This window comes from Echiichthys vipera (assembly GCF_963691815.1).
Source record: "Echiichthys vipera genome assembly, chromosome: 4".
Taxonomy (NCBI): domain Eukaryota; kingdom Metazoa; phylum Chordata; class Actinopteri; order Perciformes; family Trachinidae; genus Echiichthys; species Echiichthys vipera.
In genome coordinates this window covers 12,968,480-12,984,692 of record NC_139829.1, presented here as the reverse complement: position 1 = coordinate 12,984,692, position 16,213 = coordinate 12,968,480, and the positions used below count along the sequence as shown (strand labels likewise).

General features: G+C 41.0%; 3 protein-coding genes across 3 annotated transcripts; 1 reads left to right on the top strand and 2 right to left on the bottom strand.

Moving 5' to 3' along the window:
- The first annotated feature begins 726 nt into the window (after positions 1-726).
- gpx8 (glutathione peroxidase 8 (putative)) lies at positions 727-3,206 on the top strand. The gene is made up of 3 exons (XM_083913168.1): positions 727-948; positions 1,105-1,366; positions 2,586-3,206. The coding sequence occupies exons 1-3, from the start codon at positions 742-744 to the stop codon at positions 2,747-2,749; spliced, it is 633 nt and encodes a 210-aa protein (XP_083769294.1). The 5' UTR covers positions 727-741; the 3' UTR covers positions 2,750-3,206.
- A 5,959-nt stretch (positions 3,207-9,165) lies between these two features.
- On the bottom strand, positions 9,166-12,164 carry LOC310945928 (multicilin-like; the record flags this gene model as incomplete). The annotated part of the gene is made up of 8 exons (XM_083912190.1): positions 9,166-9,600; positions 9,702-9,812; positions 10,564-10,790; positions 10,902-10,962; positions 11,425-11,504; positions 11,592-11,661; positions 11,735-11,846; positions 12,079-12,164. The coding sequence occupies 8 exons, from the start codon at positions 12,162-12,164 to the stop codon at positions 9,166-9,168; spliced, it is 1,182 nt and encodes a 393-aa protein (XP_083768316.1).
- A 2,057-nt stretch (positions 12,165-14,221) lies between these two features.
- On the bottom strand, positions 14,222-15,939 carry ccno (cyclin O; the record flags this gene model as incomplete). The annotated part of the gene is made up of 3 exons (XM_083911786.1): positions 14,222-14,827; positions 14,918-15,103; positions 15,592-15,939. The coding sequence occupies 3 exons, from the start codon at positions 15,937-15,939 to the stop codon at positions 14,222-14,224; spliced, it is 1,140 nt and encodes a 379-aa protein (XP_083767912.1).
- Positions 15,940-16,213: the final 274 nt, after the last annotated feature.

Sequence of the window (16,213 nt, the reverse complement as noted above, 5' to 3'; positions counted from 1 at the left end):
TAAAATACTGCTAACTGGTTTCCTAAGTGGTTGCTGTAATGTTCAGAGTTTAATTTCTCTGTCACAGTAAATGTAAGAATAATATATGGATACTTTGAATCAGTTTCTGAATATGCTGATGCCAATAACTTGCTAATATGTAAGCAATTATAATTACAGCTACATTATCCTAACAATTCAGTGTGAAAACGTTAGCTGGCGTGTACAGTTAGTCTTGCTTTGCCACACCTAATTCCGGTGCATACTTCAGGTAAGATTATAAAAAATGATAGAACTTTATTAATCCTAAAGGAAGCTCTTGTTCTAAATTGCTCCAAAATTTAGTAACAAATAACAATATAAGATAACAAAAGAGCATCAAAACTGTGAAATATATAAAGTGGAAATGACATAGCATGATGAAATGAAGATATAGTGCACATGAGAATGAACATAATGGGATTGAAATAGAAAAACATTGCACATGATGATGAAAGGTAATACTGAGCAGTAAATTGAAACTGTACAATACACAGCAGCACACATTTCTTCTAAAAACAATATTAAGAATTATATTTTAGATTTAATATCCCTAAAATACTTACAATTTTTTACTATAACGTTTTATTTTTTCTTATTTTGAAGGAAGTAACGCTAGATTTTCTTCTACCCATCTTGACTCTGATTCTTTTCACCGACCCGCCCCAAGACTTCCCCCCCGTCCCCCGTCCACCGAGCACGGTTCGTTCTTCCCCCTCCAAGATGGAGGCCTTAGGGGGCTACCCTACGAAGTCCTCCAACCCGAATGTGAAAAAGTTAACGGTCCTGTTGAGCATGACAGTCGGTGTCGGGTGTTTGTTCCTCCTGCAGACTCAGCTGGTGAAGCCGAAGAAACCAACGGATTTCTATTCGTTTGAGGTGAAAGACGCGAAGGGGAGGACGGTTTCTCTGGAGAAGTACCGAGGCAAAGTAAGTCCACATCATAACCTTTAGTTTGAGAGGACATCTGTGCAAACGTTGTCAAAGTTATCCAGTGTCAGTTAACTGTGTGTTTCATTGCTTAAGGTGTATTTATAAAGCACTTATTCCACAAGTGATGACACCCCGTTTCCCCCTCCTGTACAGGCGTCTTTGGTTGTAAACGTGGCGAGTCACTGCGAGCAGACGGAGGCGAGCTACACGTCTCTGCAGGAGCTCCACCGCGAGCTGGGCACCTCTCACTTCAACGTCCTGGCCTTTCCCTGCGGTCAGTTCGGGGACACTGAGACCGGGTCCAGCCGGGACATTGAGGCTTTCGCCAAGTCCACCTACGGCGTCACCTTCCCCTTCTTCAGTAGGATCAAAATAATGGGCTCAGAGGCGGACCCTGCCTTCAAATTCCTCACAGGTTGGCATCTCTACCACATCTGTGCACCATATTGTACAAAAAACACACATGCACGAATATTTGCAGGAACAGTGCACCATCTCTGTGATCAAGGTCTATATGTGCATTTCCTTCTACCTAAAATGAGGACTGATAAAACATGATTTATGGCTAAACTTGAGCAGCTGTCTGGCAGGAAGTGCAGTCTGGACCTATCACTGCACCACACCAGTCTGAAACTTTATTTGTTCCATAATGGTTAAATGAATATGTATGGATAATCCAAAACAACACCTGGAGAATTAGTCCCCTGTGGAAATCTGGTACTTTTGTATTAATATTATAATATTGAATAATATTTGTTATTATTGTTCCTTTCAGTGAAAGGACTTTGTTGACTCGTGATTCTGTGGGTAGTTCTTGCACTCAAATAGGGTTTACATTTGGTTTATACCTGTAAACACTTCTTTAAGGAAGACTGAACCGTAAAAATTATAATTTGTTTATCAGTCACTTGTCCCGTATTTTCTTTTTCAAGTTTTTTCGTTGAGCAGCAAATTAAGACAACACTTGCACTTTACATTGTAGGTTATTTTCCAACACCCCTGAAGGACGGCCAACTACAATAACTTCTTAAACCACAAACGGCAGCAACAAGCACTGCCTGTCCCAGCCGTGTGCGTCAGTTTTTAGTGTCCCGTGGAAACACTTTCCATTGTGTTGTGAGCTTCTTGCTGCACTTCTTCTAAATTCTGCACGTGTCGTTAAATTGGTGACGATGTTTCCTCTTCTGCTTCGTTGTTGTATCTATTTGCACGTTTCTTATTATTTCACAGTGCATTGAGCACTCAAGAGTATTGTATTCTTGAATTGTCTTTTTGTTAAATTAGCTGGAACACCTGTTTTTCTCCCAACAGCTTCCCAATTGCTTTTCCATATGTATGTATATATATTTATATATCACCCATTACTATTAGGGTAGCAAACAAGCAAATTTTTTTACAGCAATGTTGTTTAAGTCATAACTTAAACAATGACATTACCTGAGGTTCACGTTTGATTATATTAGTTTATAACCCCTTAAAATGCAACTCAGTGAGACGTAAGGATCGATTATCTGTATTAAGTTGATTTATCAGAAGCACTGGAGGTGGAAACATGCAGGGCAACATCAGAGTTTCTGTCTAAATGTAGATTGTAAGATTCATTCATGAGTGCATGCTGATGTGTTGTGTTTCAGATTCTGTGCAGAAAACTCCCAAGTGGAACTTCTGGAAGTTTCTGGTGAATCCAGAGGGGAAAGTGGTCCGGTTCTGGCGAACGGACGAGCCCATGGAGAGCGTTCGACAAGAGGTCACGGCGTTGGTTCGCAAAATTATCCTGAAGAAACGGGTGGAGCTTTGATGGGGCCAGCTGAGGGAGATACTGGGCACATCTGTGTGTGATATGTCAGAGTCTCCTGTGCTTTGACAGCAAGGAATGACTGAACTCTGAACTCTGATCTGTTACAGTGAGCGTGGTTGGGTGATGTCTCGCTCAAGGGATGTGCAGGATGAAAAGATCCACTTAAAGTCAACCAAGGCTAGTTGGAGTGTGTGTTAATTATCCTGTGGTTTATGACACTCATAATGAACATTCCTCATAATGACCACTGCTGCAGCTGAAGGATTGTTGAGCCAATGAAGTGTTGGATTTTTACAAATGTTCAGTTTGGCTTAGTCTGTACTTTGTACCATCTCTTTCTAATGTTTACATCCAAATCGATTTCTTATGATGAAGCATAATTTGTTAGACCGTTTTGACTGATTTGAGCCCGGCAAATTGTGAAACATCCATCCAACAATAAAATAATTTCATAATTATATGATTAAGCTAATCAGCTCAGGATCTTTTGTTCAGTTTATATTTTAAAAGTAAGAATTTTGAATGCAGAATATTGATACCACAAATCCATATTGGTGCTGGTTTTGATATTTTACATTTACTTCTAGTGATAGACTAATACCTTGGCTGACCGATATTATCAGCCGATATTATCATTTTTTAGGTGTATCATATCGGTCGATGCGGGCTGCTGTGTTCGCCGCTAGTTTTTTCCTGGCATTATTTAAAAACATGCGTCCACAGGCAGCTCCGTGTTGCTGGAGACATCTTTTTTAGGTTTATAAAATGTTCCTTTTTTCAAAAAATTCAGACTTGTAACATTTGTTATCATCATTGTATAATATTTATGATGTAAATTGAGGGAGCAAAAGTAGTATCGGCTCCAAATATGGGCTCAAGAAAATCGGCGGCCTGTACCGGTCATTGGCTAAGGCTGATGAAATCAAATCGCTATTGGCATTGGCCTTTAAAATCCATACCAGTCGATCCGTACTTGTTTCAGTATCATTGGTACAGGTCACCTCTAAAGATTTTTTTTTTTTAAACTGACGAATGGTCACAAAAAAAGCTTCTTTCATCAAATGTACAGCATAAGCTCCGAAACCCAACCTGCTGTTTTTAATTGATAGAAGTGCATGTTGATTGCAGAAGGCTCCGGCTTGCAGGTGTGGATTTAGATGGACAGTTGGAGGGCAGCAGCAGGTAAGCTGGCACAGAGAATCAACCAGCTAACAAGACACTGCCTACCAGCCACCCACGATAAGAGAGCCCAACAACTTTTTGTAATATCATGTGATATTATCTTCCCAAGTTGTTCTTTTTTAGCTCTTTTCTATACCAGGAGCTCAAATATTGAAAATAAAATTCTGTAGACCAGCTGCTGGAGCGTATCCTCTAACTGTGCAAAGTTTCTAAGCATCTCAGAATCCTGTAAGATGCTTGTATCTCCTGATGAAATGAGTAATAAACATATAGTCAAATGTAACTGTTAAGGTAGCAGAGCAGTGTGAGCTGGCAAGAGAAACATCAGCTAACATTACACTGCCTCCCAACCAGCCACGACACAGGCCTGCTGTGAATGCAAATGTATGGATTTGACTGTTGAACTGATGTTGAGTACATTGCAAAATGTACAATTTAATGTTTTTTTTTGTCATCCATCCCCCTCCAGACTTTATTGGATTCTTGACTTTATATTTTCACGGTGAATGAATAAGTGTCAGCAGCAGGATGTTTGAGGTCAGTAGGTAGCACCAGTGAGGAGTGCAGCTGACAGCTGTCAATCAGATAGCACAGCCAGCAGCAGTACACTGCCACACTGTCACCACCAGCTCACAGGCTGCCTGGAGGAGAGGATGCAGCCAAAATAATCAACCTTTTCATGCCCTTTATTTCCTCTCTTACCTTCAAGGGGCAAAATCTTCTCTTTCCTACAAAATCTCTCAGCATTCTCCTCATCTTGTCCTGTTTATGGAAACAAAAAGACTGTAGTCAAGGTGATGCTCAATATCGTCAAAATCTTTCTTAGGATAAACTAAGACTGGAATCTCTATTTTCAAATGATTATTCAGAGAGTTGGGGTTATTTTATTAATGTCACAGTGTATCACCGTAAATTGGTGTTATTTTATCAACGTTTAACAGTAAAACAGGCTCAAGTTTGCAGTACCAAAGAGACACAGCCATGTGTTTAGAGACTGAAGTGGTTGCCTCGTAGCAACAGCTTTTATAGAATTGTATAAATTACTCACCCAGTCATTTGATGCTCCACCTGTAAGTTTCATCTCCAGTTTCCATTACTTGAGTAAAACACCATTTCCTTCCCTCCGCGCCTGTTCATGCCTGGTGCACCTGTTGTCTGCTCTCCTGGACGGATCCCACCTTTAAATACTCTCTCCGGGCGGACGGCGGCGCGGGAAGCACCGTCCTCTGCGCTGCTATTGGCGGTTAGGTTTGAGTTTGTTTTTTTTAATTAAGTAGGCCTGTCCAGGGATTCCTTCCGCGTCTCCGTTTCTACTGGAAACAAATTGACACACAGTAAAAGAAAAAGAGCAAGGCGGTAATGTTTTAAAGGCGGAGGCGGCAACATGTTATCAGTTAATGACCCAGACAAGGACAGACGTTTATTTCTAATGTCAGTCTAAACACTTGATCAGATCTGCCACACTCAGCCTATTATTAACTGGCTGAGGGAAATATTATTCTAAGGAGTAATGATGATGACTAGTTAGCATTATTAAGGAAAACTCAGTTGGGTTATTTAAAACGCAGGCAACCGAGTGAAAATAAACAATTTAAAAGGACACATGTGTATGCTATTAAACATGTGTTTTTCCTTAAAAATAGACAGAAAAAAAGGCAATAACCTAAGACGAGACAGACACGTCTAATAATAAATTGTTTGGGGAATATGATTATTATCACAGTAACAGTGTATCCTAGTATTGTTGTTTTTTGTCAGAATATACATGATTTAAACAAAATATACCCCTTGTAGCAGGTAAAGATCTTTATGCAAACATATATTTTATTCTATACTCTTTAAGGAAAGTAAAGTATTTATTTTAACAAACTGAAAAAACATTTAAATAAAGTGAAAATATTCTAAAAGAAATGCTAGGCCTATTTTCTTTTATTTTAATTAACAACTAAATTGAAAGAAAAAAAATGAAACATTACGTATCAACTCAAATTAAAAATGACACTACAATATAGCCCACCTCCACTATGTATATACAATTTCCACAATACAAATCAACAAACACATCAACAAAAATAATATTTAATCATTTAATTCAATCAAAAAAGTATTCTTTTGTTTATCTTTTTAATAACCCTGTAACTGCTCTTTAACAATCGCCTCGTTTTGCGGGAAGAGCCCGTGTGGCCGCGGGCCGCACCGTTTTAATGATGAGCTGCTCTGGCGCTAAGCGAGCTGAACGGCGCGAGCGGCGCACGTTCTCGCCACCTGCCAATTCCATATGCGCTCACACCCCGAGCTCGAGCCTGGCACTGTGTGACAGGTGCGTGCTCTCAACGACACGCGGCAGCAGACACATGCTGACTGACTGAGCTGCCCCGTAAGAGCTCCAACAGCAGGCAGCCGTGTACCCATAACAGACATTATATATCTATATATAATATATATGTATATTATATAAGAATAAAAATCTCAGTTGTGATCCTTGAAGTTGTGATAATTAGTTGAATCCATTATTAAAGGTGATTGCAGGTCGTCGATTAAACAGTAGGCTGACTCATTATTGTGTGTCTGTATTGTTATAGCATATATGCAATTGTATGTGGGTCTGTGTTTTACTATGCCTAATGTTTTCCTCATTATATAACTTATAGGTTATTGCAGCCTGCTTTAAAATAGGCTAAATGTGCCCTTGCAATTCACTTGCATAGAAAGAAGCTTAAATGAGCCTACAAAGAGATAAGTGAACATTTAGGGACACCTGATTAAAACTGGAAACGTTTATTTTTCGTTTCACTTGGACTTTAACTTTATGTTATAGCCTGTATTTGCCCAGAGGCGTTGCAGTGCACAACCATCAGCATCTCCACAGGAAGAATTAATGTTTTTTGTTTTTTTCCCGCGGGACTCTGTGTGGGTTTGCAGCCTCCCTCCGGGTTTGGCTTTAGTCACCTTAGAAACGCATTGTGTCTGTATTTTCCTTTCCCCTCCCGCATTGTCCCCCGCAGTTTGGCGGTAGCTTAACCGGTCAAATGTGTCACAACCAGCTTAAACAAAGCGTCGCCCTGTGTGCCCACTCTGGTCACTGACAAACGGGTTTGTTTGCAGTAAAAGTGGCTCAAGGCGCGCCTGTGTGTGAAGGTTTGTGCGGTTATATGAGAGCTGACAACAAGCAGGAAGTTCAATTGATAACGGTTATCAGGCGTAGTTCCTCGATGTCAGGGGGGAAAAGTAACTAGGCTACTACTCATACTGTACTTATACTTAAGTGGGTCCTATTTTGAGGGCTACATACATGTAATTACTACGATTCAGAGGCATACTTCCACCTTTAGACTACTTAACAGAATAACACAACATATAATATATAGTTCAAACCAAATTTATTATTATTATTTTTATTATTATTATTATTATTATTATTATTATTATTATTATTATTATTATTATTATTATTATTATTATTATAAGGCAAAGAAAAATAGTTCTACATTTACCAGCTGCAACACTGAAGAGATGTAGGACACATAATGCATCATGGTGATTCTGAAATGGGACATTCTGCATGATTAGCTATTTTTACTTTAAGTAGAATTATATTTTAATGCTAATACTTTTGTATTTGATTTAAGTAAAATGTTGAAATACTTTTTTCCTGTTTTTACAAATATATGTTATCTGTATAATGTTGTTGTTGTTAAATATGTTGTTTATATAGCTGGAGTTTGCAATGAAAACAATTTCCCCCCAGGATTATTAAAGTATTTCTGATTCTGACCTTACTTGTAACAGTATTCCTACACTGTGGTAGTTCTACTTCCATGGTCGCCTAAACATGTGACAGGTGTCTAAATTCTGCCTACATTATACATTTTTTTTCCTGTTTATTTATTAAAATACATGTGATAGACCTATATGGTGATTTCAGCACTAATGGATAAGTCAATCAACTAACAACACTTATGTCTAACATGATAGATAGATAGATGGATAGATAGATAGATAGATAGATAGATAGATAGATAGATAGATAGATAGATAGATAGATAGATAGATAGCTTTCCATGATCTTAAAATTAAATGTTTTTGTTTATCAGACGTCCATCTATTTGTCAGGTTCGTCTTATCTTTGTTCATTAGTGTTCATGACAACAGCAGCAGCAGCAGCAACAGCAGCAGCAGCAGCAGCAGCAGCAGCAGCTCTAAGTGGGGCTACCAATGGGCCGCACTAGTGCCTTCACTGCTCTAAGGTAAACAGGCCCAGGTTTGGGGAGTTTAAACAGGTGTCTGACCTGAGGTTCGACATTGTCCCCTGGACTGGTCTGCCTCCCACAAACTTTAAAAAAAAGAAAGAAAAAAGCTTAAGTCCTCACCAGTGAGGTTGAAGGACTATACGCCACAGATGAGGTCAGAAGGTCACATCCTCTTAAGATAAGTTAATCTCTTCTTCTTGTTTTGATTCCCTCTGTCTTTCTTATCCAAGTTTGAAAAATAGGATTTATAAGAGAGGTTTTTGTGGGAAAGATGGGACTTTTTTCACTAGGTAATTTTTTAGTTAGTATTTAATGTTGAAGTTTTATACCAGCATAGTGTAAAAAAGCAGTAAGTCATGCAATCTGGAAAAAAATAATCAATTTCCAGAATGAAAGATCTAAACAAGGATGTTGGCTACAATGCATCATGACTCAGTCCTGTTTTCAGACCACACAGTCGCTCAGACAGAGACAAAAGGAAAGGAAGTCCCTGCTTCTTAAAGAAGGTCACAGGGTCACATTTGTTTCACTGTTCAAACAAGAAAAAGTTCACATTGAAAACTGTTGCTTTCCATTTATTTAAACATCACCTCTACAAGTCAGCTTTATAAAACATAACTTTTATTTCCAAACCAAATCATTTCTGGTTTCCAAGGCAAATCATATATTGAGGTGTGAAAATAAGCATGACATTGCTCCATTGTTTGGCTAGATCGTTTTGAGGCAAGTAAACAAAAACACAATGAAAACAAAAAGCTGTGGCAGTATCATTTCCTTTGTCAGGCATCTCCTCTGACTGATTAGCTTACAAGCTACCTGAGGAAGACATCATGTAATCATTTACAGATCTCACTATAGATTATTAGTTAGGCATTAACAATCATGTCCCTCCTACAGTTCCTTCCAGTCTTGATGTATGGCACTTACAAATCCTTAATAAGAAGCATTAATGGATCCACTTTTACATTTGCTAACCCTTCCGTTTCAGCTGTGGTTGGGAAGCCAGCGGAAGCGGTATCCTCCTTGCTGAGTCCTCGAGGTGAAGGCATGTCCGTGAGGAAACACCTGAGTCTTTATGGTGCAGTGTTCTCTAACAGAAGTTTTGAAAGATGAGTCGCTCTCTTCAGGCTCTGCTCCATCGACCATCATGCTGCTGTCTTTGGATATAGAAGTCTGTAGGCCTGAGAATGCACCGTACATGCGTATAGTCTCTGTTTCCTGCAGTGGTTTTGTTCCAGTGGCAGCGCTGTGCAGGACGGCGTTGCAGCGTGTGCTGACGTCCCTCAGCATGTCCTCCACTGAATCAGAAGACTCTGTTTCATAACCTTCATCCATTCGCTGTCGCTTACAGGGACTCAGTGCAGCTCTATCACTACAAGGCATCACTGGTTCCCGTAGGTCTCTGACTGTCATCAGTTCCTGAAGACCAGAAATAGATTTAATTCATGATAACTCATGCATAAGAGGTTATATATTGCATCCAGGATGAAACTGTGTGTACAAATTTGGTATGAACTCACTTCAAGCACTGAGGCCAGGTGCTTTGCACGGCTCGCCAGCTGCCTGAGATGAATGTTTCTCTCCTGAAGGGAATCAATCTCCTCCTGTTTCCGTTGTAGAGTCTCATGGAGCTGCTGACACACAAAGACAAATCTGTTGAATCATACTGACAGTAGACACTTTACTCAGACTGAGAGTCCTGAAAGCTTTTTTCATCAGGCGAACAGGCTTATGAACAACTGACACTAACAACCTGTTGCCTGTCTGTCCATGACTCACACAAACACACAAACATGCAACGGCATACACAGCCCAGTCATGCATATTAACATTTGCACATTTACACACATATGCACAATATTTATATTGCAATATGATTATTGCATTGTATTTTGTTGTATTGTACTTCACTGTTTTTTTCAGTGTCTTTCTATTGTCTGTGTTTATTGTTATACTGCTGTAATGTCCAGGAGCCCAAACTAGATATGTTTGCTCTCTTATACTTGTACAACTGGGAGGTAACAATAACTGAATCTTGAATCCTGCCTTAACTCAATATGCAAACTTATTTCAAAAGTAGCCCTATTGCACCAGTAACGACAACCCCCAGCTCCACCTTTCACCAACCAAACTGGATTACATGTACAAAAAAAACACCAGTTCTTTTTCTGAGTATGCTTTTGGAGGTACAAAGTCTTAACACAACAGAAGGGCCATGACTGAGTCCGAACATGTCAATTAATTTCTCAAAGATCATTAGCAGGGCTTTGGGATGTCTTGGATAACACTGACATATAAAATATGAATATTGTCTTATTATGTGCACCACAGTCATGAAGTGCAGGTTAAAAAACAGTGTATAATCTCCCAGTGAGGCTCTACCTGAGTGTTAGTTTCCATGGATTCTCCCAACATCCTGCCTTGGCACTGTGCAATGCCCTGCCAGGGAGCTCCATCTTGGGCAAATGGGTTGCCTGCTTCTGTGGAAGAATGAACCAGACTATCCTCTGAAGAGAAGTACCGCTGAGGGTTGAGGAGAGGTATGGCACATCCCTGAAACGGGATCAATTCAGCTGGAGACAGACTGCTCTCCAGTGTGGCAGGGGAATCTGACAGAAGAAACAAAACACAACAATTTCCTCAATGATGATGATGATGATGATGATGATGATGATGATGATGATGATTATGATAGGTGTTTTTTCTTTTGCTTCACTCACCTGCCATGAAATCCAGCGCATAATCTCCAAAGTCTTGGTCGTCTACATCAGATTCATTTACCTGTGGGCGAGTAAAATTGACGATTAAAAGACATACATGTATTAAAAACTTAGTTGACAAAGAAATCATAACTATCCCAAACCTGAAAGTCCCACCACGACCAATCAGAGTAATGTGGCTGTATGGCAGAACATGTCTTGGTGGTCATTTCAGTAAGTGTGCCGTCGCGTAATGTGATTTTGGCGCACGGTGAGCTGTGCCAAAGAGGCTGCCTTGTGAGCATAACTTGGGAGGTCCAGCCAATTAGCGGTAGCCTGCGTGTCATGAGTAAACTACAATCCCATTCGTGCAGAATTCCAGCACATCGTGTCAAACATTAACAACCTTATAGTGACGCGTATCTGCCAACACATTATCGCTCTCTGGTAGATCTACATTGACAAACCCGGTGTCACAAAAATATGAGATTTCTCAATGAGAATAAGACATTTCCTTCTTGTTCTGAGGAGGGTTTTGTCTCACCTGAGAGTTAAAGGAGTCTCTTTCCAGTCTCACCATAGACGCACGGTCTTCCAAATCATCCCATGCAATTGTTGAAAACGCTACAACACAAGAAAATTATATGTATGATTCAAACCTCGAAATGTATTTATTTACACACGAAGGCTTTATACCTATGCACGCGTTACCTTGTTCAATGATGCAGGGGGACCCAACGTACACATTCACTGGACTGCTGCTTCTTGGCACCAGTTTATCCTGCAGGTAAAAAAGTGTGTTAACATCAGCATACAGCACTGCATTGTGCGCATCACTGTGAAGAGAAAGATACCTTTTTGTTTCCTGCAGCTCTCCTCCCCTGTTGGACCATGTGGTTGGGGCACAAAGCACCAAACACCTTTCTGTCTCTTTGCATCTTCATCAGCTCAGTTTTGGCTGCAGGACTGCAGGATCAAGGTTTGATTTAGAGCTCATATAGAAGAAATTCTCCCGGTCTGTGTCTCTCCATTCCGCGGCCTCATAGTTTTGGCCCAATCAAATGCACTTCTTTGGTCTCCAGGGAGTGACAGCGTCCTCGGAGATTAAATTGGTGCAGAGTAACGGTTTTCTGCTCTGAAGTGTAAAGTGGTACCGCGCATAACGGCGCCATTACAGCTGGTGCTCTCTGCAGCAGACCTGCCCTCCCTCCGCCTGCGGCCAAATATTCCCTTCGCCCTGCCAGAGTCGCATGTACAGAGCCTGACATGGCTTCTCCCGACCATGTCTGTTTAATACAATCAAACACTTAAGCTTATTTGTCTTCTGACCAGCCCGTTGGTACAGTCAGGACTAATGCTTTGTTTCATATGACAATATATCATTCAGTGCGTAATTTCGATTCAGCTGTGCGTAAAATATCTTTAGGTCAAGGCCTGTTGCCACATTTAAAGCGAAGTGGAAAAAGGAAAAGGGCAATTACAGCAGACAGCTCAGTAAACACTCTTGACAAATGCCCCTATTAGTAAACAAACAAGAGTAAGCCTAGTTGACCCTTAACGCTGAATGCACCTGTGTGGTCGACACTTTGTCAGCAGGTCGAGATGCCACGCGTAATGGATTATCAGAGAAAGACCCTCAATTGACCAGGCTGTGTTGGCACAGGTCAGTACATAATGATGCAACGGTAAGTAAAGATGTGGCTAAGCTGACCTCAGGGCAAACAGCCACAATAGCCTTTAAGCCACATAAATCACTTATACTGAGAGAAGAGTATTTATTTCTGCTATTATGCCTAAAGAGGGCCTATAACCTCACATTTAATCTATAACCTTATATTTTTGTAGTCTACTCTTTAGCAATCTAACTGGGCAGTCATGCATGCCATAGTGAGCTTTTATGCTATAGTGCCATACCCATTCAATCCAGATAAAACTGCCATCATGGCCAACAGTTACATTGGTTGTGCATTTAGCCTAACAGTATGATTTCTTCATTTCATGCAGTCTCCATGACATGTGATTTGAATTGATTTTTATTTGGATCTAGCTCATTGGCTAATCTTCTAAGTCAAGCATCATTCCTAAACTATGGGATCAAACCAGCTGCAGCACCCAATCAGCAGACCATACCCATCTTTGACTTCAACCTTTCATTTTGACCTCAACTACACACCTGTAAAGTTTCATGATTGTACATTGTCTTGTACATTGTCAGACCAGGGGCATAATGGAGGGGGGCGGGGGCTGACTTGGATCATGTCCAATTCCACTTTCGTTTTAATCTTGACTACAAACCTGTAACTTTTTATGACTGTATATTGCATTGATGACGCTATTGCAGTAACAAAATCTGTCCACAGACGGACTGACATACAGTTAACACGTGGCAGAATACTCAAAACCACCTCTGTGTTAGTTCCCGCTACAGTAGGTGTCTCCAGGACCATATTTTGCCATGATGACACACACAAACACACACACACACACACACACAAACACACACACACACACACACACACACACACACACACACACACACACACACACACACACACACACACACACACACACACACACACACACACACACACACACACACACACACACACACACACAAACTGGAAACAACAGCAGATTTACTCAGCTAGTCACAGCTGGTAACAATTTAACAACACACATATCCAACATGCATACACAACCTACATACATTGGCTCATATACAGTATGTGTGGTGAATATACACATATTCATCTACACGTGCTTACATACTATACCAGTACTCTACAAACCTACTGAGTAGGCAGTACAATAGTGCAATGATTACTACATTTGATTATTGCAATCAAATATCACACTGCCATACTATTCTTGACTGACACATGGACAGACTTGTTTAAGATAAAAGAGTTATTATTAGGGCTTCACATTTATTTATCCATTCAGAGACCAACATAAATTCATTTACGGATCATTTATTTAACAATAAAAACAATCAATTAATTACAGTACACTTTTCCAGGTCCTTCATTAAAGAGATTGCAACAGTAACATATCTTGTAAACTTGCAGCAAGACAGTGCATACACAGTAAATAATGACTTTTATTTAGAATGCATTAAATAAACAGAATATATTAATGTACTTCATTGATAAACAATAGTAAAATACTATGCTCAGTTGTAAAACATTCATTCAGTTTGATTAACGACGTCTAAGAGGTTGATGAGTTTGCATTAACACCAGACTTCTGAACATCACCTTTAAATAACCCCAAGAATAAACCCCCCAAAGTGGAGGAGAAATTGGTATATTGCTGACATCTGAATGGTGGCACACTTGTAGTCACATGGTAGACATCACTTCCAATGTCTCCTGGTTTAATGACACCAACAGCCTCAGGTTGTCCTTGCATTCCTGGGCCAGATTGTGGTTGTAGCTCCCCTGACTCACAGACAGGAAGTCAACCTTTACTGCCTCAGAAAGCTCAGGGTCCTCAGATGGTTGGGTATATAGTTCCTGCACAAAACTGCCCCACTGGTCTTCTTTTGACTGGATGGCTGCATTCTCGACAAGCCCTTGTTCAGGTTTCAGTAACTCTTTGGCTATCGTCAGTGCACAGCTAGCAGTCAGAGATGGTGGGTATTTGTTGAAAGCATAGTCCGCAAGACTCAACTCGCACACCTTTCGTGCAAGGCTGCCCCACTGTCCTGGTCTTTTTGAGTCTGAATTCATTTTTGTAAACCTGTCACCACCTGTGTACTCAGCCTCAAGCTGTGCAGCCTCAATGCGGTTGTTGTAATAGTCCAGGAAAAAGGCCAGGGTAGGTGCAGCGAGGTGGAAGTTGAGACGGAGGAGGATGAGACTCTCCAGGTTACAGAGCTGCTCCTTCGTGAAGGCATCACAGCACAATGACAAAAGATGGCTGATCCGCGGTGAGCACACCTCCACCTGGGCGATACAGATAAATGAAGTGAGTTACAAATTATAATTTAAACATGCAAATCTCTTCATCGAGCATTAAAACACTCAAAGACGCACTTGTTTGCTGGCTAGGAGGACTGCAGTGACACCCAGTAGCTGGAAACAGTCAGCAGCCACAGGTGTGGATGCCATGAACCTGTCCATGATATTCACCGCCAGGCAGCAGCACTCAAAGGACAGACGGAAATGTTTGTGTACAGGGATGAGCCAGCTGACGAGCTTACACCGGGCCTCTGCAGTGAGCTGCAAGTAAACACACACTCCATTAGAATAAGCAGCACAGTTAGCTTGATATGGATTATTAGGATTTTAGTGACCCCAAAGTATTCATGCATTCGGTTTCTTAAGTTCCACAATGGCAAGACTTCAGGAGACTGTTGAATGTTATTGACAACATCATGCAGAGATACTGAGAGGTAGAAGGTGAAATATGAATAGTTAGGAAAGGATCATCCATGCTGGAGAATCTAATTAGTCTAATTAGAAATATATTACCATTAAAGTCAGATGTACAAATGAGCCAGTTTAGATGACCTTAACTCTTAGTTAATGCAAACTGTGAAAAGTAGGTTAAATATTGTAAGGCACATAGCTTAAACGAATTCATACAAGATGTTTAATAAATTACCCTTCGTATTTTCATACAGCCTATTGACCTAATGTGGTTTCCATCCAGCTACATTTCATTGTAATACACCTGATCTAAGGGTGCATAAGGTGTTAAAGCCTACCTGTGGTTGGCGTGCCAAGCTTCTGCAGGAATGAAACTGCGCCTCTTTCTCCCTCTGGATCTTGAAACCGATGTCACCGTACTGGAGGTACCAGTTAGACAGTTGCCCTGCAGGAGGCTCGTCTGAACGGAGCGGGGACACATCTTTCCCAGCCGGAGATGAAATCGGGGAGGATCCCAAGTCTTCCTCAAAACCAGAGTCACTCAACTTGGACATGAGTGTTTGCTTTCTGTGCCGGGCAGTCTGCTGGGCAGTTGTGCGCGCTTCTGTTGGAGTAGATGCGCCAGTTGTCCGTCTCCGTTTGTAAACAGCCAGGGAGCCACATTCACCATTCACAAATGACACCATCTCCTGTAGGCTACCTCTCCCTGGAGCCTCCGCTAACCGTGTATTACTGAGGCCGGGTCTGCATATGGGTGGCGAGAGGGTGAGGGGAGTTCCGTCTGGCTACGTCAGTTTTCCCGGGGTCTTCCCCGCTCCAGCAGCGCACCTTTCTCCCGTCGCCCGGGCAACCGAGGCTAAACAATCCCTTGTCCCATGTAATTAACTAAACCTAAACCTTGAACCATATGGCTAGCCTGGCTTTTGCTGTCTGCCGGTTTATTTCATGAGACAAAAATAA

Coding starts and splice junctions, on each gene's coding strand:
- gpx8 (XM_083913168.1), top strand. CDS start 742: ATGGAGGCCTTAGGGGGCTACCCTACGAAGTCCTCCAACCCGAATGTG. Junction 949..1,104: donor TGGAGAAGTACCGAGGCAAA/GTAAGTCCACAT, acceptor CCTCCTGTACAG/GCGTCTTTGGTTGTAAACGT. Junction 1,367..2,585: donor TGCCTTCAAATTCCTCACAG/GTTGGCATCTCT, acceptor GTTGTGTTTCAG/ATTCTGTGCAGAAAACTCCC.